The sequence below is a fragment of the Moschus berezovskii genome, chromosome 23 (genome assembly GCF_049115385.1).
Source record: "Moschus berezovskii isolate FMDL1 chromosome 23, NW_MosBer_1.0, whole genome shotgun sequence".
Lineage (NCBI taxonomy): Eukaryota > Metazoa > Chordata > Mammalia > Artiodactyla > Moschidae > Moschus > Moschus berezovskii.
In genome coordinates, this window is record NC_142482.1 from 38,563,949 (window position 1) to 38,588,781 (window position 24,833).

General features: G+C 55.8%; 4 protein-coding genes and 1 pseudogene across 9 annotated transcripts; 4 read left to right on the forward strand and 1 right to left on the reverse strand.

Moving 5' to 3' along the window:
* The first annotated feature begins 788 nt into the window (after nucleotides 1-788).
* LOC129543129 (pre-B-cell leukemia transcription factor 2) lies at nucleotides 789-7,746 on the forward strand. 3 transcript variants are annotated; one of them, XM_055406014.2, is made up of 12 exons: nucleotides 789-1,109; nucleotides 1,316-1,424; nucleotides 1,631-1,830; nucleotides 3,853-3,899; nucleotides 4,843-4,916; nucleotides 5,155-5,402; nucleotides 5,503-5,693; nucleotides 5,879-6,014; nucleotides 6,123-6,276; nucleotides 6,657-6,745; nucleotides 6,867-6,953; nucleotides 7,086-7,746. In XM_055406014.2, the coding sequence occupies exons 1-12, from the start codon at nucleotides 1,068-1,070 to the stop codon at nucleotides 7,176-7,178; spliced, it is 1,470 nt and encodes a 489-aa protein (XP_055261989.2). In that variant the 5' UTR covers nucleotides 789-1,067; the 3' UTR covers nucleotides 7,179-7,746. The 3 variants fall into 3 exon arrangements, with proteins under 3 accessions (XP_055261989.2, XP_088687498.1, XP_055261993.1); XM_088831372.1 differs by lacking the exons at nucleotides 3,853-3,899; nucleotides 4,843-4,916; nucleotides 5,155-5,402; ... (4 more) ...; nucleotides 6,867-6,953; nucleotides 7,086-7,746 and adding an exon at nucleotides 2,071-2,841 and having other exon boundaries at nucleotides 803-1,109; nucleotides 1,322-1,424; XM_055406018.2 differs by lacking the exons at nucleotides 3,853-3,899; nucleotides 4,843-4,916; nucleotides 5,155-5,402; ... (4 more) ...; nucleotides 6,867-6,953; nucleotides 7,086-7,746 and adding an exon at nucleotides 2,071-2,841 and having other exon boundaries at nucleotides 807-1,109.
* A 1,447-nt stretch (nucleotides 7,747-9,193) lies between these two features.
* AGER (advanced glycosylation end-product specific receptor) lies at nucleotides 9,194-12,387 on the forward strand. 3 transcript variants are annotated; one of them, XM_055406015.2, is made up of 11 exons: nucleotides 9,194-9,350; nucleotides 9,518-9,624; nucleotides 9,754-9,946; nucleotides 10,126-10,190; nucleotides 10,506-10,593; nucleotides 10,690-10,905; nucleotides 11,017-11,147; nucleotides 11,334-11,475; nucleotides 11,718-11,744; nucleotides 11,868-11,997; nucleotides 12,121-12,387. In XM_055406015.2, exons 1-11 carry the CDS (start codon nucleotides 9,299-9,301, stop codon nucleotides 12,218-12,220), a joined length of 1,251 nt encoding a protein of 416 aa, XP_055261990.1. In that variant the 5' UTR covers nucleotides 9,194-9,298; the 3' UTR covers nucleotides 12,221-12,387. The 3 variants fall into 3 exon arrangements, with proteins under 3 accessions (XP_055261990.1, XP_055261991.1, XP_055261992.1); XM_055406016.2 differs by having other exon boundaries at nucleotides 10,690-10,884; XM_055406017.2 differs by having other exon boundaries at nucleotides 10,690-10,872.
* A 119-nt stretch (nucleotides 12,388-12,506) lies between these two features.
* RNF5 (ring finger protein 5) lies at nucleotides 12,507-14,881 on the reverse strand. Its single transcript, XM_055406274.2, has 6 exons — nucleotides 14,659-14,881; nucleotides 13,740-13,758; nucleotides 13,533-13,645; nucleotides 13,378-13,432; nucleotides 13,183-13,300; nucleotides 12,507-13,089 (listed from the first exon to the last, which is right to left on the reverse strand). The coding sequence occupies exons 1-6, from the start codon at nucleotides 14,796-14,798 to the stop codon at nucleotides 12,992-12,994; spliced, it is 543 nt and encodes a 180-aa protein (XP_055262249.1). The 5' UTR covers nucleotides 14,799-14,881; the 3' UTR covers nucleotides 12,507-12,991.
* Nucleotides 14,882-15,600: 719 nt separating this feature from the next.
* On the forward strand, nucleotides 15,601-24,767 carry AGPAT1 (1-acylglycerol-3-phosphate O-acyltransferase 1). 2 transcript variants are annotated; one of them, XM_055406333.2, is made up of 7 exons: nucleotides 15,601-15,760; nucleotides 21,565-21,773; nucleotides 22,005-22,138; nucleotides 22,439-22,614; nucleotides 22,764-22,859; nucleotides 22,983-23,055; nucleotides 23,538-24,767. In XM_055406333.2, the coding sequence occupies exons 2-7, from the start codon at nucleotides 21,574-21,576 to the stop codon at nucleotides 23,720-23,722; spliced, it is 864 nt and encodes a 287-aa protein (XP_055262308.1). In that variant the 5' UTR covers nucleotides 15,601-15,760; nucleotides 21,565-21,573; the 3' UTR covers nucleotides 23,723-24,767. The 2 variants fall into 2 exon arrangements, with proteins under 2 accessions (XP_055262308.1, XP_055262307.1); XM_055406332.2 differs by lacking the exon at nucleotides 15,601-15,760 and adding an exon at nucleotides 17,383-17,514.
* Nucleotides 16,993-21,568, forward strand: LOC148774144 (uncharacterized; annotated as a pseudogene).
* Nucleotides 24,768-24,833: the final 66 nt, after the last annotated feature.

Consider the following 24,833-nt stretch of genomic DNA (forward strand, 5'->3'; position numbering starts at 1 on the left):
GCATTCTGAAAACTAATAGTAACTACCATTTATTGAGCATTCACTACAGGACAAATACTTGATCACATTTGATCCTCATATCAACAGTATAAATGTGGGAAAAAAAAAAAAACCTCCTTTTTACTCTTTGAGAATCTGAGGCACAGAGATTGTATTTGCCCAAGATTGTAAGGCATTAAGCGGCAGAACCTGATCTCTTTATCATATTTCATGCTCTAAGTCACTCAGCTAATGTGACAGGTTGCCATTAAGAGGCAAATGTCTCTGTCCTGTTTCCCACTTTGGTGCCAGCCAGTTTGACCAGCATTGATCAAAGCCCAAGTTAGGTTGTGGTCCTCTCCCTTTTCCATTTCATGATGAGAGGAAAGCTTTCCCTTCGTGTCTTGCATTTGGTGCATATTTTGTGCCCTGAATAGACTGTAAGCACCTATAGGGCAATGGTAACTACTCAACCCATATTTGTTAAACACAGTGCTAGAGATATATGTATGTTTGAGGGCCTGACATCCTTGGATCTGTCTTCCCAGTGGAAACATGCCCCTCCCCATCCCAGTAAGTCAGGGAAACTGGGAAGCAGGCAGTGGGTCCTTCTTAGAGAAGGCACCTGGGGTTGGGAGGGGGGGATTGTGAAGAGTGAAACCACTTCCTTTGTAGTTAGTTCCTGTGTTGACAGACCTGAAGGGGAGGAGGGGGGTGGAGGGAACACAGCTGGGGTTTAGGGGGCTACTGAGGCTCTGGAGATGAGAAAGCCAAAAATCCTTTCCCATTCTGAACCCCCACGACTACTGCAGCTGGAGGAGCTTTTCCCAGTCTCTATGCTCCCCTGGGGCAAGAGAGGTCAAGCCAGCAGTTTGGGTGGGAAAAGAGAACTGGAGGAAGTTGACAGGGATGGGCGGGGCCCGTGGGGGGGCTGACCAGGAACCCAGCTTCCTGCTCAGTACCCAGGCATCCAGCCCCCGGCTCACCCCCACCCCTTTCGGCCCCTACTCCCCTCAGGAACTCAGGGTTCCGGCCCTCCTCCCAAATCCTAGCTACCCCCTCCCCCATCGGTTTCTCCCCTCCAGGGTATGGAGGCTGAGAGACCCCAGGAAGAAGAGGATGGTGAGCAGGTGAGCTGGCACCGGGCTGGGGAGGCTGACACTGGGAGAGAGAGAGGTGAGAGGACCTGGGGCAGAGGCTGAGTGACGGTGGACTCAGGAGACTTGGACGGGTTTGGGCACACTGAGGCAGGAACAGAGACACAGAGAGGAAACGGGCTGCTGGCCTAGCCCTCTGCCCACCCCACCCCCACTTGACCGGAACGGATGTCTCTCAGCATCAGGGCCCCCATCAGGATGAGCATGGCTGGCCCCCCGCGAGCTCCAGCACTCGGCCTTGGAGGTCTGCCCCTCCGTCCCCTCCTCCTCCAGGGACTCGCCTTACAGGTACCCCCAGCCCCCTCTGGAGAGCTCCCTGATCTGGTACCCACTTCTTTCCTGATCCTATTACCAAGGCCCACTCCATCAGGGGCTTTCTCCCCACCCCCTCCAACTCCCCATCACACCCTGGTAGCCCTTACACCCCCAACACACACACCCACCACTCCTTCTGCCAACCTCTCTGGATCTGAGCCCCCACCTCCTCTCCCCAGCCCTGGGGCCCCGCTCGGCCTCCCTGCTCTCCCTGCAGACCGAGCGCCTTCTGGACCTGGTGGCAGAGGCCCAGTCCCGCCGCCTAGAGGAGCAGAGAGCCACCTTCCATCCCCCCAAGAAACCCCCAAGCCTAGGTCGAGCCCTGCCCCGGCCTCTTGAGGACAGAGAACAGCTCTACAGCACCATCCTCAGTCACCAGGTGAGACAACCCCTGCCCCTCCCCCCAGAAGGCAAGAGCCAGGCTTCTTGTTTCTGGCCCCCTTTCTCTCTTGGGTCCTACCCCTCCTTCTCCCCAGGCATCTGCCCCGTCGCCAGGTCCTACTCTCCCTATCCCCACATCACTGGTGTCCTCTATGCCCCTCACACCAGCCCTGGCTCCTTTCATGGCCTGCTCCTCTTAAAACCTCACCATCAACCTCCCCTTCCTCCACTCCTCCAGTGCCAGCGGATGGAAGCCCAGCGGTCAGAGCCTCCCCTACCCCCAGGGGGGCAGGAGCTCCTGGAGTTGCTGCTGAGAGTTCAGGGTGGGGGTCGAATGGAGGAGCAAAGGTCCCGGCCCCCCACACACACCTGCTGAGACTTGAGCCCCCACCATCCCCTCTGCATTCCTGGGGCTCAAAGCTGGGCAGCCCCGCTGCATGCCCTCACCCCTGCCGGGGAGGGGCACCAGAGACTGGAAGACCCAGCAGAAATCTCAATATTCATCACCCTCGTCCACCTTTCCTGGGAAGTGGAGCGGGTGAAAGTCTCAAAGCCTGGGAATAGCCAAGGTAGGATGGATAACTCCCTCCATAACCAAGTGTGTTATGAGGCTATGAGAGGATCCCAGCCTCAGTGGGACACCTCACCCTCTCTTCTGATCTCAGGGAGTGCCTGAGAGTCTCCGTCCTGAGCTGTGGGGACATCCCCAGTAGTCAAGCTACCAGGTGGGCTCTCAGGGCTCTGTCCTCCATCTCCCAAAAGAACGGCAAATCTCCCAAGGTTTTGACCTGGGAATTCCACCCTCCTTCCCAATAAGAAGAAAGGAAGAGAAGGCACAGCAAAGACATAAAGACCATTCTCACATCTCCATCACCAGCACCCCCTAGCCCCAGGACTGAGGGGCCTACAGGCTGTGAAAGGACATTTAGCCCTGCCCACCCTCCCTCCCCACTGCTGTTCTGAACTGTCTGATGTTTGGTTATATGAATAAATGTGATCCCCCTCTGGACTGAAGACTGGTGTCTGGGGTGGCCGGGTGGAGGGTAGGAAGGTGAGGCCGGAGGCTGCCCGCTCTCCCCAGTCTGGCCAGAGGCCAGCTCCCCTCCCTGGCTGGTTAATTACTGGCTCATTAAGCAGCGGCTGGAGACCTCCCTAATTATCCCCCCCAGCCCCCCTCTCCTGGTTTTAATTAAGTAGAACAGGGAGGGGAGTCATTAGGATAAGAAATATGAACTAAGCTGTCTGTGAACCCAAGCATTCCAGCGGCCAGGGTCCTCATCACCTTGATCCCGGATTCCGAACCCGGGTGAAAGGACCCCCAGCCTCCAACACGGCCCCCCGCCCGCTTCAAGGCCACAGAAGTCCAGCCCCTGGGCCCTGCCCTCATTTTCCCCACGGGCTAGTCTCCTCCCTCGTCCCCTCCTCCACCGGGTCTCAGTTCCTCTGAGTCCGTGCGTCTCTCTCCGCCCCCGGCTCCTCCCTGTTCCTCCTCCCTTCTCCCCTCCTCTTCCTCCCCGGCTCCCCTCCCCCAGCCTCCCTCCCTCGCTCCCCCCTCCTCCCTCCTCCCTCCTCCCTCTCTCTCTCACACACACCCCCGCTTGGGCCTCCTCTCTCTCTCCGGCTCCATTTTCTCCGCCGCCGGGGGCCGGGGTCTCCTGTGGGGGGCCCAGACGGTACCCCCGGTCTCCCTTCGGGGCCGGGGTGAACCCCCGGGAGAGCCGGGAGCCGGGGGGACGGGCGGGGGTTGGGGCGGAGGGAGCAGCGGCCCCCGCGAGTTTGGGGGGGAAGTAACCAGGCGCGGGGGAGGGGCGGAGCAGGGAGGGGGCCTCAGGGCCCCCCCCCAACTATGGACGAGCGGCTGCTGGGGCCGCCCCCTCCAGGCGGGGGCCGGGGGGGCCTTGGATTGGTGGGTGGGGAGCCTGGGGGCCCTGGCGAACCTCCCGGTGGCGGAGACCCCGGTGGGGGTAGCGGGGGGGTCCCGGGAGGCCGAGGGAAGCAAGACATCGGGGACATTCTGCAGCAGATAATGACCATCACCGACCAGAGCCTGGACGAGGCCCAGGCCAAGTGAGTGCCCCCAACCCGGGACCCCACACAGACCCAGCAGAAGCCCCGTTCACAAGCTCTGAACCTTCTGGGAGCCCCCAACTCAGGACCCTCCCCAGGATACTATAGCCCTCCTCTCCTTACTCCCGGGAGCCCCAAGATAAGTGATCCCTCTCAAACCTCCCTTCACCCCCAGTCCCTGAAACCTTCGAAAAGGGGAACCCTAGGTGGTCTCACTCCCCCACCTCTCCCTAACCACCCCACACTCCCCTGGAACATCCTTCCATCTCCAGAGACCCCTTCTGACTCCCAGACTAGAAACCTGCTGTGCTGTCTGCTCCCCTAACTCTCCAGCCCACCCTCTTCCTAGGGCTCTCCAGACCCCTCCCCAGGACTCCGACCATTTCTCTCCACCCAGGGCCCAGCCTCCAAGGTCCTCAGGCACCCTTCGCCCCTGCTCAGTTGACACTAGGAGCCCTGCTCAGTCCTAGGAGCCTTCACACATCGCTATACTGAACTCCCCACTTCAGCTCAGCACCCCTCACCCCCTCGGGCACCTCAAACTCTGATCTCCTCCTTCTCCTCGGCCTCCTCCTGTCTTCCCCTGAAATCTACCTAGTCACTCTTATTTCTGCAGTCATTCCTGCATCCTCTTCTGTACCTTTCTAGACCGTCTCCCACAGCCCCCACCTGGCCATGGTGCCTTTAGCTTGCGGCACCTTTCCTCCTTCCAGCCAAAGCCAGGCAGCTTCCCCTTAACTCCACATGGAAGCTGAACTCTTCCTAAGAACCCACCAGGCTTCATTCGGCCCCCAGCCTTGCTTTTTCTTGCCACAGATTTACCCACCACCTCCCTGTTCCCAAGCTCCCCTCTCTTACCCTCATGGGTGTGTCGTCCTGTGGTGGTTTTTTTCCCCTTGGCAATTCCATAGCCTCTCAACTTTTCTCTCAACTTTTCCCCAAGGAAACACGCCCTAAACTGCCACCGCATGAAGCCTGCTCTCTTTAGCGTCCTGTGTGAAATCAAGGAGAAAACTGGTACGTGAGTTCCCTCCTCCAATTCCTCAACTCTGGGGACAGAACCCTGTTCCCTGTAGAAATTAGGCTAGGAGTTTGACACTTGGGGCTCTGAGGAAAGTGTGGGTCAGGAAGATTGCTAAGGGGGGCTTGGGTGGGAACCCACGCCTGGAGACTTGGGTCTCCAGGAGGCCCCAGGAGGGCTGAGAGCTGGGGTGTGGGGTCCCTGGGTCCCTAAGTCCGCTCGCCTGCACGCTAGGCCTCAGCATTCGAAGCTCCCAAGAGGAGGAGCCTGTGGATCCACAGCTGATGCGCTTGGACAACATGCTTCTGGCAGAGGGTGTGGCTGGGCCTGAGAAAGGGGGTGGCTCAGCGGCTGCAGCGGCGGCAGCTGCAGCCTCCGGGGGCGGAGTGTCCCCTGACAACTCCATCGAACACTCGGACTATCGCAGCAAACTTGCCCAGATCCGCCACATTTACCACTCGGAGCTGGAGAAATATGAGCAGGTGAGGAGAAGAAGCCAGAGTGGGTGGAGGGAGAGGCCCTTAAGGGGGATGCCCAGGGCCAAAGGGCTCCTGCTCACCCAGCCTGGGGCCCCCACTGCAGGCGTGTAACGAGTTCACAACCCACGTCATGAACCTGCTGAGGGAGCAGAGCCGCACGCGGCCCGTGGCACCCAAGGAGATGGAGCGCATGGTGAGCATCATCCACCGGAAGTTCAGCGCCATCCAGATGCAACTCAAGCAAAGCACCTGTGAGGCTGTCATGATCCTCCGTTCCCGCTTCCTGGATGCCAGGTGGGCCCAGGGCCCTGACTCGGCCCCCAGCACCCAGCTCCTTCCCATTCTTCTCCAAGCCTCAGGGCCACCGTGTTGCACAGCACAGCACTCTGCTCCATGATGGGGGTGCCCTCTGAAGTGAATCAACAGGATGGCCCAGCCAGGTCACCAACACCCTCCTCATCACCCTCTCTCCTCTATAGACGGAAACGCCGTAACTTCAGCAAACAGGCCACGGAGGTTCTGAATGAGTATTTCTACTCCCACCTGAGTAACCCATACCCTAGTGAGGAGGCTAAGGAGGAACTGGCCAAGAAGTGCGGAATCACTGTCTCTCAGGTACCCGGGAGGCTCGGGGAGGCGTTTGGAGGGCACAGAGCTCTAACTAAGGTGTTCACAGAGGAACAGGTTCCCACCTGACCCTGCTTTCTGCCCCCCACCCCGCAGGTCTCCAATTGGTTTGGCAACAAGCGGATTCGCTATAAGAAAAACATTGGAAAGTTCCAAGAGGAGGCAAACATCTATGCCGTCAAGACCGCCGTGTCGGTCACCCAGGGAGGCCACAGCCGCACCAGCTCCCCGACACCCCCTTCCTCTGCAGGTGGATCCCACTGCCCCCCTCTTCTGCACGTTCCTGCTTTTGTTCCCACTTCTTGTCTAGGCAGGATCAGAGCAGAAGGAGGGGGCCTCCTGGGGTGAGAGGGACCGAGCTGGTCAGATGGATGGGGATATTGGGGGGCCAAGGCCACTCCAGTCAAGTTACTTCTGCCTTTCTTCCAGCAAGTGGCCAGGGGAGGCTCAGAAACAGCCCGCTCCTTCTGAGTGTTGGCGTGTTGTTTTGTGGGTAATTTGGGTATGGTGGCGCACCTCCACCGAGCTAGTCCAGGGCACTTTCTGAAAACTGAGAGCTGTGGGGAGTCTCCCATCTGCCATCACAGGCTCTGTTACACTCTTCCCTACTTCCCCCTCTGCTCCCCCAAGGCTCTGGCGGCTCTTTCAATCTCTCAGGATCCGGTGACATGTTTCTGGGGATGCCCGGGCTCAACGGAGATTCCTACTCTGCCTCCCAGGTCAGGTGGTCCATCGCGCCTTGAGTAGGGCTTTTTCAAACTCGGTTTCCCTACTTTGGGATTTGAAAGTCTTTTCTTCCGAGGCCTCTCACTGTGTCCCGTCCCTCTCTGTTGCCTGCAGGTGGAATCACTCCGACACTCAATGGGGCCAGGGGGCTACGGGGATAACCTCGGGGGAAGCCAGATGTACAGCCCTCGGGAAATGAGGGTGAGTAAGCACCCGAAGCCCCTCTCCTCACCTCTCACCACGATGGGGGTGGGGGGCCCTTTTCCCTGGCAGCGCTGGCCCCTGTGCTGGGTTTCTCAAAGCCCCACCCCAGCTGTCTCTTTTTTTTCCCAGGCAAATGGCGGCTGGCAGGAGGCTGTGACCCCGTCCTCAGTGACATCCCCGACAGAGGGACCAGGGAGCGTTCATTCGGACACTTCCAACTGATCTTGCCCCTCAGGGCCACAGGGGTGGGGGCTCACAAGGCAACTCTTGAAGAGGACGCAGGCATCCGGAGGAGAAAACCCAGACACGGGAGAAGCACAAGACAAGAGAAGGCAGACGGGGCCGTCCCCTCCCCGGCCAGATTCTGTCAGTGCTGGGGGTGCCGACGACATGGCAGGGAAGATGGGGTCCCCTCAGGGGAGAGTGGGGTCTGTCTACCCCTTTTTTCTTTCTTTTTTTCCTCCCCTTTTCTCTCTCACAGAAACACACACACCCAATTTTTCAGATCTTTCCTCTCCTTTCTCTCTCATAAACACACCGGACAACTATTCTGTTTCTCTCTCTCCGTCTCTCTGTGGGCTCCCCACTCTCCCTCCCCAACCCCACTTATCTGCTCTGGGATCTGTGCAGACGCCAGCCCTGCCCAACCAGAGATGCCAAAAATGGGGACATGACTTCTGGACAGAGGGCATGGGCCACGCCCCCTGTACCCCCCCACCTCCTGCCCCTCCAGACGGCTTTTATTACCTCATACGCAGCTCATCTTAAACCAATAGAATCGCTCGGTGGACGAGAGTGTCTGACTCAGATATCTACCTCGGAGGGAGTTTCTGCTACTTTAGGGAATTGTTGACTGGGCTTTGGGGTTGATTTTTTTTTTTTTAAAGGAAAGAAAAATTAACCTGGGGTTCCATCTGTAGTTTTTTTAATTCTTATTTTGGGGGTTTTTGTTGGTGGTGGTGATGGTTCTTAATTTTTAATTTAGTTTGGGGAAGTAGATGTTTTTATAAATAATGTGGTTTTTTTTTGTTTGTTTTTAAGTTTCTTGCTTTCCCATATTAGGGGTAATAGCCAAAGGGGTCATGATAAGAGAAAGGGGAACAAATAGGCCTGCCTGGCTCCAGTCCTGTCCATCAGGAAGTAACATTTAGCAGGGCATCAAGCCTGCTCCCCCTGCCCCCCCCAACACACACACACACAATCACTTAGGTGTTCTCCTTTGCTTATAAAGTCACTTAGGTGTCCTTTGCTCATGTGGGCAGCTTTCCGCTGCATTTAGCATGGAGGCAGTCGGTCTTGCTCTGTCGGCCTATCCCCCCTCTTCCTACATCCCTTGGGCAGGGCTGGACTCAATAATTTTGAGCAAATGACACATCTAAAATCCTTTTTTTTTTTTAACTACTATTTACAGATTGGAGGAGGAAGAATGGGGAGGGGGTTATTGCCGAATATGTCAAATATGGGTTGGGGTGTTTGTGTGTGTATAGCCCTGAGTTTCCCCAGATATGAGGTATCTTTTTTCTCAGTTCAAAATCAAGAGGGTGGGGGGAGAGAGGAAGGAGGCTGCAAAGAGCCAGGTATGAGGGAAGGTAAAATCACCATCCCCAACCCTTGGCCCTGAACCCTACCATCTGAACCCGTCAAACATCTCAGGCGTTTATAAGACTGTCACAGTGGGGAACCCCTCCCGTCAAAGATCCAGGCAGGATTCGGGGGCAGGTTGGGAGTGTGATGGGTGGGGGCGGGAGGCATGGGCTGGGGGCAGTTCTCTCCTCACTTGTAAACTTGTAGTTTCACAGAAAAAACACAGTTTTAAATAAAGAAATTTCTTTTTTTCCTGGGTTTAGTCGAGAATTCTTTTAAAAAATATGAGAAACCCCAGAAAAAAATTTTTTTTCTTTCTCAGAAAACCTTAAATAGGTGCTCCCTGCCCCACCCAGGTCTTTCAGTCTTTCCCTCACCACCCAGGCCCCAGGTTTCACCCCTGCCTCCTGGGGAACAGCCAGGCCTGAACCCTGTTGCCTGGCAACCTTGCTTAGTCATCCAGTAGCCTTCGCTGAACTGGTGGAATAGGTTGGGGGTCCTGAGGGGTGAGAGACCCTAGGAGATGCACTCCCCACCCCCATGGATGTGACTGTGCCCAGAGGCTGGCAGTGCCCTGGGGTGGGGTGACAATTGTTTCTCCTAGTACCTTAAGGACTCTTGAATTTGAATTCCTAGCATTCCCTGTGACGGGACAGGACGGGGGAGATGGGGGCCGGGGAGAGGGTACAAGCCCCACCTAGGGTGGTGGCCACAGCAGCAAGGGGCAGACAGAGCCAGGAGCCTGGGAAGGAAGCAGGATGGCAGCAGGGGCAGCAATCGGAGCCTGGATGCTAGTGCTCAGTCTGTGGGGTGAGCCACTCCCCCACCAACCCTCCCCGCAGAAGGCAGCCCGCCCCGTCCCCAAATCCCCCTGCTTTCCAGGAACCTGGGTGCCTCTTTCCGGTCCCCCTCACCCTCCCCGTCCTAGTCTTACTAGCTCCCGTCTCCCTGCCCTGCATCGTGGTGCTGTCTCCCAGGGGCAGTCATAGGGGACCAAAACATCACAGCCCGGATCGGGAAGCCACTGGTGCTGAACTGTAAGGGAGCCCCCAAGAAACCACCCCAGCAGCTGGAATGGAAACTGGTAAGTGGGGCTCCTGTCTCTCCACTTCTGGGGACACCAGTGAGATTCGCGTCCCCTCCCGCCCACCTGCCTTCATCAGTCCTTTCCCAAAGGGCCTGCACTGTTGAGGCCTCTCTCCTCTGCCCCCAGAACACAGGCCGGACAGAAGCTTGGAAGGTCCTGTCTCCCCAGGGAGACCCCTGGGATAGCGTGGCTCGGGTCCTCCCCAACGGCTCCCTCCTCCTGCCGGCTGTTGGGATCCAGGATGAGGGGACTTTCCGGTGCCGGGCAACGAGCCGGAGCGGAAAGGAGACCAAGTCTAACTACCGAGTCCGAGTCTATCGTAAGGGTTCCCAGGACTCTTCACCACCCACCTCTCTTCTAAGGAAAAGTCTTCGACCCCAGCCCTTGACTCCTTGGCCCTGGCCTGGGAGAACTTGACTTCAGCTGCCCCCATTCCCACACCCAGGGTGTGAGAATCTTCAAAGCTGTGACCTCTGATAGGAATTTTCCCTCCTTCAGAGATTCCTGGGAAGCCAGAAATTGTTGATCCTGCCTCTGAACTCATGGCTGGTGTCCCCAATAAGGTAGAGGATGAAAAGGGGAGATGTGGAAAGGGGTCCTGAGGATGGAAGGGGAGTATAGCTCTGTGTATGTGTGTGTGTGTGTATCACTCAGTTGTGTCTGACTCTTTGCGACCCCATGGACTGTAGCCCGCCAGGCTTCTCTACCCGTGGGATACTCAGGGCAACAATACTGGAGTGGCTTGCCAGTTCCTTTTCCAGGGGATCTTCCTGACCTAGGAATCAAACCCGGGTCTCCCACATTGCAGGCAGATTCTTTACCATCTGAGCCACTGGATTCTCTTATTTCCAGAGATGATGAAGTTGATTTTTCCCCAGGTGGGGACATGTGTGTCCGAGGGGGGCTACCCTGCAGGGACTCTTAGCTGGCTCTTGGATGGGAAAGCTCTAATTCCTGATGGCAAAGGTGAGTCCCAGCGTCTCCCCTCCCAGCTGCCTTCTTTCTGAGCCCTCTCCCACACCCACCCTGGAATGTCTCCCCTCGTCTTCCCCCCAACCACAGGAGTGTCCGTGAAGGAAGAGACCAAGAGACACCCGGAGACAGGGCTTTTCACACTCCATTCAGAGCTGATGGTGACCCCAGCTCGGGGAGGAGCTCTCCACCCCACCTTCTCCTGTAGCTTCACCCCTGGCCTTCCCCGGCGCCGAGCCCTGCACACGGCCCCCATCCAGCTCAGGGTCTGGAGTGAGCGCCGAGGTGGGGAGGGCCCCAACGTGGGTGAGCCCATGTCGGAATGTATGACCCTCAGGAAGGGGAGAGAGTTCAGCCCGTGGCTACTGGGACCACACACAGGTAGGACTCTCAACCCCATCGCCTTTCCACCCCCAGAAGCTGTGCCACTGGAGGAAGTCCAGTTGGTGGTAGAGCCAGAAGGGGGAGCAGTAGCTTCTGGTGGTACCGTGACCTTGACCTGTGAAGCCCCTGCCCAGCCTCCACCTCAGATCCACTGGATCAAGGATGTGAGTGACCCGAGAGGGAGCTGGCAGGTAGCAAGATACATAATTGGCAATTCGGAGGGCAAGGGGTTCATGGAGAGAGAGGCAGGCAAGGCGGTACAAGGGTATCTGAGGATGTGGAGGCAAGGACAGAAGTATGGGATGTGTGAACAGGGGGTTTAAGTTTCCTGTCCCTCCTTCCCCCACCAGGGCAGGCCCCTGCCCCTTCCCCCTGGCCCCGTGCTGCTCCTCCCAGAGGTAGGGCCTGAGGACCAGGGAATCTACAGTTGTGTGGCCACCCATCCCAGCCATGGGCCCCAGGAGAGCCGTGCTGTCAGCGTCAGCATCATCGGTGAGACCTCCCTCTGAATCCCAGGCCAACCCTGAGGGACAGTGCAGGGCCCCAGTTCCCCACCCTATACTAGCACGGTCCCCAAGAGCCACCCCACCCCTCCCTCAGTGCTGCCACACCCAGGCCTCCTCTGCCCGACACAGCCCAAGAGAATAGCCTGTCCCTTTAAGGGACTCACTGGGGTTCCCACTAAATAACTCTCTTCCCAACTGAACCCTTCCCTTCTGATTTTTGTTTTCCAGAAACAGGCGAGGAGGGGACGACTGCAGGTGAGGGGGTTGGATAAAGTCAAAGAGAAGCAGACAGACCTCAACAGGACTGAGGGGCTGGTCAACCAGAAAGGAACTGTGAGTGGTGGGGCCGTGCCCTCAGTTGTCCCCATCTCCATACAGGCTCTGTGGAAGGGTCGGGGCTAGAAACCCTAGCCCTGACCCTGGGGATCCTGGGAGGCCTGGGGACAGTCGCCCTGCTCATCGGGGTCATCACGTGGCATCGAAGGCGGCAACGCAAAGGACAGGAGAGGTGAGTGGAGGAAGCCAGACACCTCAGATTGAGAACTTCCAGGCAGGAAGCAGAGGTGTGGGGGCAAGAGATGATGGCGTGCTGGAAACCATATGCAGAATTCTCCCCAATCCTCCTCCCCAGGAAGGTCCCAGAAAACCAGGAGGAGGAAGAGGAGGAGAGAACGGAACTGAACCAGCCAGAGGAGCCCGAGGCGGCAGAGAGCAGCACAGGAGGGCCTTGAGGAGCCCACGGCCAGACCCCATCCATCAGCCCCTGTTTCTTTTCCCACACTCTGTTCTGGCCCCAGACCAGTTCTCCTCTGTATAATCTTTAGCCCACCTCCCCCAAACTTTCTTCCACAACCAGAGCCTCCCACAAAAAAGTGATGAGTAAACACCTAACACATTTGCTGTTGTGCGTTGTTTGATGCCCTCTCCCCCATGCTTCCCCACACCGCACCAACATCTGCTCAAGTTGGGGAGAAGATGCTCCCGTCTTGAAAGGAAGGAGGGACGGACAAAGGTAGGCAGAGTGAATACATCTCACCATGTTTACTGAATTTATCATAAAGGAGGTAGTGAGGGGAGGGAAGCACTTGAGAGTCAGGAGCCACATTAGACACTGGGGAGAGAAAAATTAAATTAAATCAAGGGAAACATGGGGGAAGAGTCAGAGGGAGCCTTGCCCACCTTTCAACATCAAATCAAGAAAACTGGGGGAAAGCAAAGGATCGGGAGAGAGGAGAAACAGACACTGTCTTTAGTCCATCCTCCTCTCCCAGAGCTGGGAGTTATGATGCTACTGAGGGAGCAGTTCAGAGCACAGGTTCTCCCATCCTATGCACAGATGTCACTCCTCCTCCACACATCCTCGTGGAAAGTGGCCAGGGTTGGCCTTAGCCAACAGAAATGAAGGGCTTGGCGGGGGGAGGGTCCAGGAGTAAGGAAGGGTCAACGGGGACCCCCAATACTGATTCTCCTCTGGCTGGTGGTGGGCAGGAAGGAGACACGGCTCAAATACTGAGCAGCCAGAAAAAGAAAAAGATGGCGAGGAACAGGAAGAGGGAGTCCTGCCAGCCCGAGGCCGGGTGACCCTGTCCCAGATCCACACCTGTTGGAGAGAAGAGAGCTGTGAAAGAAGCATCCACTCATAGGCCAGGGCATTCAGAGGATTTTCAGGTAGCAGTTGAGGGCAGACTCTTACCTGTACCCCGACGGAACGGTTCATGGGTATTGAAGACGGTGGTGAAAAAGCCAAAGGGAAAAGCACCAACACCAAATGAGAAGTGAAAGCCCCCAGCGTCGCCAAATGGCTGGAATCCCTGGGGAGGCGGAGAAGGTCAGTGGGGAATGGGGCAAGTCTTTGGCAAGGAAGGAACACAAATCAGGCAAGACTCACCCCTCTGCTCTCCGGAGCAGGTCGCTGGCCCTGGGGGCGGGGTGGGGTTTTCAATCTGAGGAAGAGGAGAGGGACTATCAATATTCCCTCCTCTTCTACACCCCACTCCCCGGGCAGAAGTGTCCACTTTCCTTCAGTACCACCTCCCCGCTTACCTGGGATCCTGGGGCTTCCGGCTCCCTCGCCCATAGAGGGGGACAACATTTTCTCTGCTGATCCCAGCTTTGCACACTGGGCACTCTTGCCGCTCTGGCCGTGTCTCCAGCCACTGGGGGAAAAAAATGTGGTTTCCAGTACACAGAAGGGTTCTTCCAGCTCCTCAGACCTCCCCATTTCCCTCTTCATCTCCTCTGAGTACGCACCTGATGAAGACAGGGCCAACTGCAAGGGGGAAAAGAAAGGTCAAACCAGTTGAAACCAAACACAAAAGAGATACCTACCCAACCTCAGAGTCCCAGCTCGCTCTTACCAGGTATTACCTGCTGTTTCTTTTCATATTTTCCACAACTCCTACCATGCCAGCCAATTTGGCCATCCTGCTTCTCTAACCTTCCAAAGCTACATCCATTCTCAACAGGCTCAACCCTCACCTCTCTCCTCTCCCCGCGCCGCCCCCCACCACACCCCATACATATACAAGTCCTCATCCCTCCCTTCTCTGCTTTTCAATTTAATTTCCAGTTTTCTTCAACCACCCTTTTTCAGGCTCCTTTCGGCCCTCGTCTCATCCTTGCCCCCGTCACTCCCCAACCAAACCCCCTTACCAGCACCTTCTCCCACTACTGCTTTTCCTATCTCCTATGCTCAATAAAGACCTTACTTCCACAATTCCTTAATCTTTGGGGGCTGCTCCTCCACAGTGCTCTTGTCCCCAGGTTTCTCATACCACCCCTTGACACAGCTCACCTGAATGTGATCCCACGTTCTCTAGATCTCCCCTAACCTTGCAGTCTAATCCGTTCCCAACTGTACAGCTAAGACCCCTCAATTTCCAGCGGTAATGTGGCTCGGGTCTCACCTGCACAGATGTGCGGTGTCCACCTGAGCCCCATTTCTTCTTAACACACTAGTTGACGCCTAGTTTCTATGACTTTCCACGGGTCTCCTCTATACAGACGTGACCCTCTCACCCACACATATCCCAAAAGACGCAAGAAGCCCCCTCAGGCCTCACCTATGAAAATGTGCCCTCCGATTACCCGTATGACTGTGGCACCCCCACCCCAACCTCCCCAGTATAGATGTGAGCCCCACTTATTTTTGCCCCTCTCAGATTCTCACCAGTACAGGTGGCCACACACACTGACCACAGCTTCCCGAGCAGTCTCCAAACATATATTACATTCGAAGGTCGCGCCCGCCCCGCCCCGCTCGCGGTTTGGCCCTTCGGGGCCCCCGTCCTCCTCCTCCGCTGCTGCCATGGCCGGTACTCTTTCGTCCCCCGCGTACCCCTTAGTCCCCCGAAACACACATACAAACGCCCAGAGAAACGAGAAACCTCCGGCTCACGGTCTTTGGGCAGGCTTCAAAGTTTTCTAATCACTATTGGCCTGAGTGCCTGCCAATCATACAGAATCGGGAGGAAGGATTGGTCCAAAAGGCGGGGGCGGGAAAATGATTACGCGGCTCCGCCCTTGCACAATGACTATTGGCTGACACAGTCACAGTTAGTCTGCAATGCCACGGGATTGGTAACAACTCCATACGTCCAGTCGCCCAGCTAGGGCGGGCTTTATTCGTCTGAGTAACTGCCAGTCATAACCAAAGGCCAGAAGCAATTGGCTCAAGACTGCTTAGACCTCGCCCACTTCAAGCCCCAGTCTTTCTTTTACGTCCTCTTTCAGAGAACGTCCGGATTCCTATTGGACTTTGGAGCATTTGGCTCCGAAGCAACTGATTGGCTAGAACTCGACGGAAAAATGGTAGCTAGGTAAAGTGCGCGTGCGCATCAAGCGGAGGGACGGGGTGGATGAGGATTGAGCCTTCTCTGGTCCCACCCCTTCACCCCTATACTGTCGCCATGGTGACTGCTCTACAATTGGCGGGGTTTGGGGTTCAAAGGCCTCGGCTCGGCCTCATCCGGGTCCTCCGACTGCGGTCTCTCTCGACTGATTGGACCTCTTTTTTCGCTCCTGATTGGCCGAGATCGGGAAAGACGGTGAAGAGCTTGGAAAAGAGGACAAATACTAGGGTCGCAGGGTTCAAAATGGCTCCGGCCTCCTTCGGTGACGTAGAGAGCAGAACTTGGGTCCGCCCCTCCGTTTTAGTGAAGAAGGGAGCAGGACTAGGATTAGCCCGACGTTTGGATGGTGCCAACATCGATCTGCAGCGCTGGTGTTAACCCATCTCCCTCTGCTGGACGACTCAGCCCGCCCCTCTTTAGGTGATTTACAGAGCAGAACTGAACTAAAGACCCATCCCCTTTTTAACGTGGCACATAGTAGAACGAGTTGACCTCGACTCTGTTTTAAATCTTAAAAGCAGAAAAGGCCTAGCCCCCTCCCTTTGTGAGTGGGTGCAAAAGCGGCAAGGCCCGCCCCGGTTTAGGCGACCCGCCCCTTCTTTCTCCTGTGCCCAACAGAACTGAGGTCTTCCTCCCGGGCTGGACCCCTGGGACTTAGGCAGGCTGCTTCAGAGCTTGGGCCTTTCGCACAAGTTTGGGCCTCTTCTGCAGTCAGTGGCCCAAGGAGCAGAACTAGGTAACAGTCCTGCCATTACCAGTGTTCTTTACATCCTGTTCAGGGGCATGGAAACTCTTTCAGGGCAAAGGTGACTGGGGGCTGGAGGCCAGACACAAGCTGAGGGTTCTTCAACAACATCCTGATAAAAAGGCCCCACGTGACTCAAGTGAGGAAAGATGAGAAATTAGGAGTCGCCTATGGCAGAGGAGGTTAAGGTTCAGGCAACGTGTAGAGGTTTAGGGAAAAGGTCATTGAGAGGGAGAAGAGGAGACCAATAGGAGTGGAGAGTTATGGGATGATCCTGACAAGGGGATGATGGGAGTATGGTGGAGAGAGAGCTAGGTACATGACTACAAAATTAAGGAGGCATGCTCATCCTAGAGGAATCAGCATTCTTCCTCTCTTTTTCAAGAAATTAAACCTAATGTCCAATTTCCATTGGAGGAAAAGCATATATCTTTTCTATATTGGAGAGACGGGTAGTCTCAGCGTGGGTGAGTAAGGAGACTATACGAAGGAGGAAAGTAGAAAAAGTACTGAGGTTAAGGTACAGCCTAGACGGACAAGGGCCTGAGAGTGTCCCTTCTCCCCAAAGTCCATAATGGGGGGCGGGCAGTGGAGGAGGGAGCTGGACTGCTAGGAGATAGTGGCAGGGACAAAGGTCAGAGATCAGATGAGGGTTGGAAGGTGAGGTGGGGTGACATCTCATCTCCACCGAGCCTTGGAGAGAAAAAGAAGAGAGGTGAAGAACCCAGTGCTTGGCATATAGTAGGTGCTTGATAAACATTTGAACTTGAATGGGGACCAGAAGGAGGGCGCTGGAGAAGGGTTGGAGTTGGAGGGAATAAGCAGCAGATGTGGGAGTTGAGGGGGAAAAAAAGCCAATTGACAATATGAGGAGAACTGATGGAGAATGAAAAGGAATACAGCAGCAAGGGACACACAAGCCATGTGTGCCAGAAGGAAGTTGGAGGAAAAAAGATGCAGCCGGAGCCAGAGTAGGCCACAGAGACCTAAGCAGAGCCCAGCTGAGCCCTCGTGGGGCGGAGCTAGCCAGAAACTGAAAGATGTGGGGAGGAGATAACAGAGTTCCCGGGAGGCGATTGGCAAAACAGGGCGCCCATCACCGCCCCCTACTTCCTGGCCAGCCCCGGAAATCAGCGGGCGTGGGGAGGGGTGGTGGGGGATAGCGGCAGCAGCGGCAGCCCCAGCCCTCAGAGACAGCAGGAAGGGAGGGAGGGAGCTAAGGGGACAACCCCCCACCATTCCTACCGCTATGGGCCCAGCCTCCCACTTTCACCTCCCCTCCTTCGGCCGGGGCTAGGACACCCCCAAATCCTGTCGCCCCCTTGGCACCGACACCCCGACTGAGGCAGAGACACAGCCACCCGCCACCACCGCTGCGGCAGCCTGGCTGGGGAGGGGGCCAGCCCCCCGGGCCCCCCACCCCACTGAGGTGGGGGCAGGAAAGGGATGGGAGGAGGAGGGAGGAGGGTGCTAAAAGGGACGTGGAGGAGGGGATGGGGGAGAGATTGGGTCTGGGAGGGCGGGCTTGGGGAGAGGATTGATGGGAAAAGGATAAGGGCCGACTGGGGAGAGGGTTGCTGGGGAAAGGAGAAGGGGCCTGAAAGGGAGTAAGGATGGAAGAGACACAGGAGGGAGGAGAATGGACACCCTGTGAAATTGAGATGGGGGTGTGGACAGGGGATCTTGGAGAGGAAATTCCCATCACCTTCCCAGTTCCTTTTTGTGCCCTTTGGCCCCACAAAACTCTTGGGGGGTTGTGGCAGTCAGAAGGCAGTTTACTGCCCTCCTTTCTCCAGCAGAATTGGCTTCCTAGGAATGCCTTCAGACACCTCTGTTTCTGTGTAGGCACAGGACCTCTTGTTTCTCAGTGGCCTTCGGTTCTGTGTTCGACCCTTACTGACATACAGATGCCTCGTGGGGGGCCATGTTTTCTACACTGAGTGGGTGTGCCTTTGACATGTTTAATGGCTTCTGTGCCGGAAGTGTGCCCAGTGCTGTCCACAGGCTGTGGAGAAACGATGTGTTATTTTCCATCAGAATTGCCTGTTCTCTTATCTTCTGTCCATGTCTCCTATGCAGTCTTGACATGTTCACGTCTGCGTGTTCTCATCTGTTGCCTCTACTGTGTGGTTTCGTGTTTCTTGCCCATGTTATGTATTTGCACGTTTCCTTTAGCATGTAGAGATCATAACCTTACTTTGTTCAGGCCCACAGGTGCTGTGTTTAGTCCCAGCGTATGCAGGCGCCTTCGTGTGTGGGATCTCATGGCTTAACTGACTAGCGCACACTCGGTTGTGATCGGATTGGCCTGTTGACTGCCTGTTTTCTTAGTCCCGGTTCACACCACCCACATGCGTGCCCCTTCGCATGATGTGCTGATGTGACGTGTCCACAACTCGTGTGCTTCTGGTTAGACGTGTATTTCATAATTTGGGGGGCAGTATATTTTATGAGCCATATGCTCATTAACTCTCTTGGCACTCCATTGTGCTTATGAATCCTCGGACATTTCCTGTTCTGCAGAGGAAAGGAATATCACAGAGAAGAAGATAACTGGGCCTCCATGTTGCTGAAGAACCACCCCCATGTACCTTCCCTTGCTGACCCCCCTGGCCTGTGTCTCTTCATACACATTATCTCTGATGCCTGTGTCCAGTCCGTGTCCATGGGGCTCAGTGCATAGCACAGGGTCAGCCCTGCCAAGCACGTTAGCTGTCCCCCGCTCTTTGCCCTCTTGGCACCTATTTAATGACACCGGCATCTTTCCCCTGTGGCGTGTGAATCCCCCTTCTGCATGTTTCTCTTGTGCGAGACGGTGTGTTCCATCTTGCCTCGATTGTTGTTCTGCCGTCACCGTGACCCTGTCCTGTGAGTGTGCATCCAGAGTAGGTTACTGTTAGGCCCATGTGTTCATTGCCTGCTTGGTGCCTTTTCTTTTCCTAGTTAATAGTCCTCAAGACGGTAGCTATCTGATTCATGTTCAGAAGTGTTGTCCCGTTACTTAAAACTAGGTGGGTATATACACGTGCTTCTAATCTGTCCAGCAAATATTTATTGAGCATCTTCTCTGCTTCATTCTGTCCTGGGCATTGGGAATAAGACAGTTCCTGCCATCAGGCTGCCTGCAGCCTAGGAAGGGAAACACAGGTGACCTCAAGCAGCGACATGCTGTTTAGGGTTGAGGTCAGTGGTCCTCAGACTTGCATGCACTTCAGATTCACCTAGATGGCTTGTTAAATCACTGGTTGATGGGCCAATGCCCAAAAGTCATGTTTCAGAAGATCTGGGGTGAGGGCCAAGGATTTGTATTTTCACACTTTGAGGACCAGTGATCATGATAAAGTGTAGTGAAAACATGAGCCTGGAGGAGTTCAGGGAGAACTCCAAAAAGTGACCAAACTGGATGAGGCAAGTGAAGATGTGGAGGAGCATCCCCACCAAAGGGAACAGCCTGTCACGACCTAGAAGCATGAAAGATCACGGTGTGTCTGAGGAACTGCAGTTAATCGGTGTGCTGGAGTGAAAAAGACTCTTGTAGGGATGTGGCCAAAGATGTAAGCAGAAGTCAGCCTGTCCAGAAGGGCCTTTGGGCAAGAGATATGCTCAGATTGGTGTCACAGAAACATCCTGTGGTTGCCATGTGGAAGATGGATCGAAGGGGATGAGTTAGGAGCCTGTTGCACATAGTCCAGGGGAGAAACGCTGGTTCCAGCTTGTGGGGAAAGTAGGATGAAGCCACACTGAGAGCCTGCTGTCCTAGAGCTGGCACAGTCCTGTTTCCCCTATCACCTGTTACCTTCACCGTTGGCAGTGGACTTACCTTGGAGCACAGTCCTTCTGTCGTGGAAGGGAGTGCCTTTGGCCTTGATATGAGTGATAGGCGTTTACCTGAACGCCGTTTTTGTCAATTGTGACCCTGCCCCCAGCAGTGGGTCGGAGTGGAGGAAGAAGGAAGAGCCTGGAGAACAGATTCTCCATGCCGCGCTTCTTCCTCCTGAGCTCCTTCCTCTCCTGGGCAGGTGGTACGATGACCCTTTTACTCTTTCGCCCTCCTCCTCCCACTTGGTGAGGCCTTGCACACTGCCTGCCGGACCACTCTGCCTCCAGTGTTGCTGGAAGTGGGGGCGTGGGGCTGGTGGGATTTGTTTGCCTGTCTGTGGAGGCAGGGTTAATGGACATAGGTATGTCCATGGGTTGATCTGAGAACGGGGAGCCTGCCTGGGTGGAGATGGGTTTTACTGGGTATGCATTTTGCCATCCTTTTATCTGTCATGATTATAAATTTGCATGTGTGCATGAACAGGTCGGTCTTTGTATGACTGTGTGTGTCTGGGTTTGCATTAGTGACAGAGCCTTTATTCTTGCCAGTCAGCCCTTGAGAATGTCTGCGTTTTGTCACGTACATGGTATCTACCGTGTGCTGTGTGTACACTTCCATACAGATATTTATACAGACAACAACATACCAAGTGGTTAGGAGCACAAGCTGCTTAGGTTTAAGCTAGGAAGTACCCCGTAGGGGTGATAACACCTCAAGTTAAGTTTTTAACCTCTCTGGGTCTATTTCGTTTCAAATGTAAATTGTGTTTTCGTATTTAAGGACTTAACATAGTATGTGGGCTTGAAGCCTCCTGCCAGTTCAGGAGACTTAAGAGACTTAGGTTTGATCCCGGTGTTGGGAAGATCCCCTGGAGGAGGGCCTGGAAACCCACTCCAGTATTCTTGCTTGGAGAATTCCATGGACAGAGGAGCCTGGCGGGCCACAGTCCATAGGGTCACAGAGTCAGAGACAACTGAATCAACTTAGCAGCAACACAATGTAGTGTATAGACCAGCCCTGTACGACAGAACTATAATGTAAGCCACGTATGTAATTTTTAATTCTCTCTTGGCTGCATAAGAAAGGTAAAAGCAGGATGAAGTTAATCTTAGTATACTGAACCCAGAATGTCCAAAAGGTTATAATTTTAGAATCTAATCAATGTACAAGATTATTAATGGGATATTTTGCATTGTGTTTTTATTCAACATCTTTGAAATCTGACATGTATTTGATACCTCTCAGCGTCTCTCAGTGTAGAATAGGGCACATTTCAAGTGCTCAGTAGCCATATGTGGCTGGTGGCTACCATACTGAACATCAGAGAGAGAGACTATTATAAGAGCCTTACCGGCTGCAAGCATTAGCTATTATATTAATGTCCCTTTATTGTGATGTGTCTGTGAGCTGTGGATGTCCATGTTGTGTGTTTCTTGTGTGAATATATCTGTCGCCTGCAGGGATGGGTGGGAGAGCAGCCCTGAGCTCCCGTCCCCACCGCCCCCCTCCTAATGAGGCTTCCTGGACAGGTGTTAATGCTCCCCACAGCCCCCCAAACCCTCCGTGTGCGCACCTTGCCACCCCCCGCCCCCCGCCCCCCCCCCCCCCCCCCCCGCCTGCAGGAACCAGGCCCACTGCCCTTCGCCCCGCCCCCTGCAGGTGACCAGAATGGAGCTGTGGCCAGGGGCGGGGACGCTGCTGCTGCTGCTGCTCCTGCTGCTGCTCCTCCTGCTGCCCACTCTGTGGTTCTGCAGCCCCAGTGCCAAGTACTTCTTCAAGATGGCCTTCTACAACGGCTGGATCCTCTTCCTGGCTGTACTCGCCATCCCTGTGTGTGCCGTGCGAGGACGCAACGTCGAGAACATGAAGTGAGGGTCCAGGGGCTTGGGGTGATGGAGGGAACCTCAGGGTCAGAAGCGAGCAGTGGATGGGGAGGGCGCTGAGTGTGCAGGAGACACTGAGTGAGCCCAGGGACGAGGAAGGGGAGAAGACTGCCAAGACGCCCAGGAAGATGGTAGGGGCGCGGGGAGCTGAGCCCTGCTGGCGGATGTATGTCAGCGGGTCCCGCTGGAACCCCTTGCCGTATGGGACCCCCGCAGGATCTTGCGTCTGATGCTACTCCACATCAAATACCTGTACGGGATCCGAGTGGAGGTTCGAGGGGCCCACCACTTCCCTCCTTCACAGCCCTACGTCGTCGTCTCCAACCACCAGAGCTCCCTTGACCTGCTTGGTGAGCAGCCTCTCCTAGCCACACTGGGAACCTTCCCTTGGGTCACCTCTCCTAGGGGTCCTCCACCCTCCCTCCTCTGGGACGCTGCCCCCTTGCTCCCTCCGCTGTCCTCATTCCCGGGGCTAGAGCTGCCCTCAGAAGCAGGGTGATACACCTTCAGTCACCCTTTCTTACTTTCTGGGGCTCCCCCTGCCATCCCCCAGCCCACCTCTTCCTTTATCTCTGGTCCCTGGCGGTGTGGCTGAGGTGGGCTGCTTCCTGTGATGCTGATCCTCACCCCACCCCCCACTCCTGCCCCAGGGATGATGGAGGTGCTGCCAGGCCGCTGTGTGCCCATTGCCAAGCGGGAGCTGTTGTGGGCCGGCTCTGCCGGGCTGGCCTGCTGGCTGGCGGGAGTCATCTTCATTGACCGGAAGCGCACTGGGGATGCCATCAGCGTCATGTCTGAGGTCGCCCAGACCCTGCTTACCCAGGACGTGAGTCATCCTGGGGAAATGGGGCTTAGAGGGTAGAACAGCTGTAAACTGATGTGCAGGGTCCACAGGCCTCAGAAATCCCACGACAGCATCACAGTCATTTTCTGACCTCTCCATGTGTGTCTTCCTTGACCCCCTCTCTCCCCCAGGTACGGGTCTGGGTTTTTCCCGAGGGCACGAGAAACCACAACGGCTCCATGCTGCCCTTCAAACGTGGCGCCTTCCACCTCGCGGTGCAGGCCCAGGTGATTCCTACTTCCCCTTCTCCTGACCCGCAGTCCCCAGCATCCCTTCCCCTTTTGGCAGAGGCTCGTCATGGGGGCCTCAGGAGGAAGCTCTGGGCTGACTGCTTTCCCCCCCACCTTCAGGTTCCCATTGTGCCCATTGTCATGTCCTCCTATCGAGACTTCTACTGCAAGAAGGAGCGCCGCTTCACTTCGGGTGAGGGCTCTGCGCAGATCTGGGATTGGGGGTGGCTGGAAGGCCATGAGAGAGGCTAGAGGGATATCCCCATGAGGCAGGAACTTCAGTCAGTGTCAGAATGGTGAGATGTCCACCCAATCGTGTAATGTGACCCCCACATCAGCCTATAAGTATTTATGAAGCAGCGCTGTACCCTGCTAGGTGGTAACACCCCGTCCTTCCAGTAAGGGCCATTACTGTCTAGCAGGGAAGATAAGCCTGTGTGTGCAAAGTTAGAGCATCCGGCAGTAAACACTGGACAGTGAGGGCTGTCAGGGCACTGCAGTGTCTGGACTGGGATTGGGGAAGGCCTCAGAGAGCAGGTGGCAGTTGCCCACGGCAGAGGGAAGAGAACTGAAAGATGGAGGACGGGAGTAAGCAGGAGGAGAGCTCAGAAAGCAGGCTCCAGCGGTGGGCAGAGTCCCAGCCGATGGCCCTGATGGTGCTCACCCCCCTCCCAGGGCGATGTCAGGTCCGGGTGCTGCCCCCAGTGCCCACAGAAGGGCTGACACCGGATGACGTCCCAGCTCTGGCTGACAGAGTCCGGCACTCCATGCTCACTGTTTTCCGGGAAATCTCCACTGATGGCAGGGGTGGTGGTGACTATCTGAAGAAGCCTGGAGGGGTGGGCGAGGCCCGGCTCTGAGCTCCCTTCTCGTTCCCCCCCTTCCCCCCACCCCTACCTTCTCCACACCTACCAGCCTGAAGCCGGGGCCAAGCTCCTCATTTCCCCTCTCCCAACTTGTTCCCTTCTTGGGAATCTTCAACTTTTGAAGTGAATGTGGTCACAGCACCGCTCCCTGCTCCCGTCCCAGCCCCCTCCCCACAGACTCCGTTGCCTCGGTGCAGTCTCCACTCTGACCCCTGCCTCCTGTGCCATCTTGTCTGTGGGACAGTCGCCTCTCCCTCATCCTCAGTGGTTCAGCCTACATAAGGGTAGGAACACTCCATTCTGTCCCCAGTGGACCCTCTTCCTTTGTGGTCTTCTCTCCCACTCCACCTCATGTTGGCCAGTGGACTCATCCATTCTGTGGAACAATTCCTCACTCCCACGTCCACAGACACAGTGGACTCATCCGTTGGTGAGGACACTCCTCACGCTCTGGCTGGAAGCTGATGCGTGGAATACTTCTCCCAGGCTCACCCTGGGAACATTCCTCAGCACCTTCTCCCTTCTTTCCGTGGGGCCTCCTGTCAGTGGAGGCTGGACTCGTCTCACCCAGAGGTCTCATCCCTGCCCTTGCCCAGGTGCCCGGGCTTGAGCACACTCTTGGATGCCACATTTCCGCTTCCACCCATCCCCTGGGCACAGTTGTTCAGTGGTCCTGGACCCCAGCGCCCTGCAGCCCTCCTATACCATCCTAGCCGGGCACAGGGGGAAGAAGCAGCTAACAGGTGCTGCACTCACTTCCCCCTGGGGAGCTGGAGAAAGGACCTGAACCCTGGCTGGAGGGGATGGGGAGGGCTTTTAATTTATTTCTGTTTTGTTTTGAGGCTTCCCCTCTCTGAGCCAATTTTCATTTCCTCCCTATGGCAGTAGCCACTCCCTGTCTCCCACCCCAGACCTGTGCCCCCAGAACCGGGGAGGTGGGCTGGGAGCAAAAGGAGAGGGTGGGACCCAGTTTTGCGTGGTTGATTTTTATTAATTATCTGGATAACAGCAAGAAACCGAGAATAAAGATTGAGCGAGATCTGGGCATGTTCTGGCTGTTTTTGTTAAGGAGTTAAGAAAGCAGTTCTCACCCAGGCATAAGCCT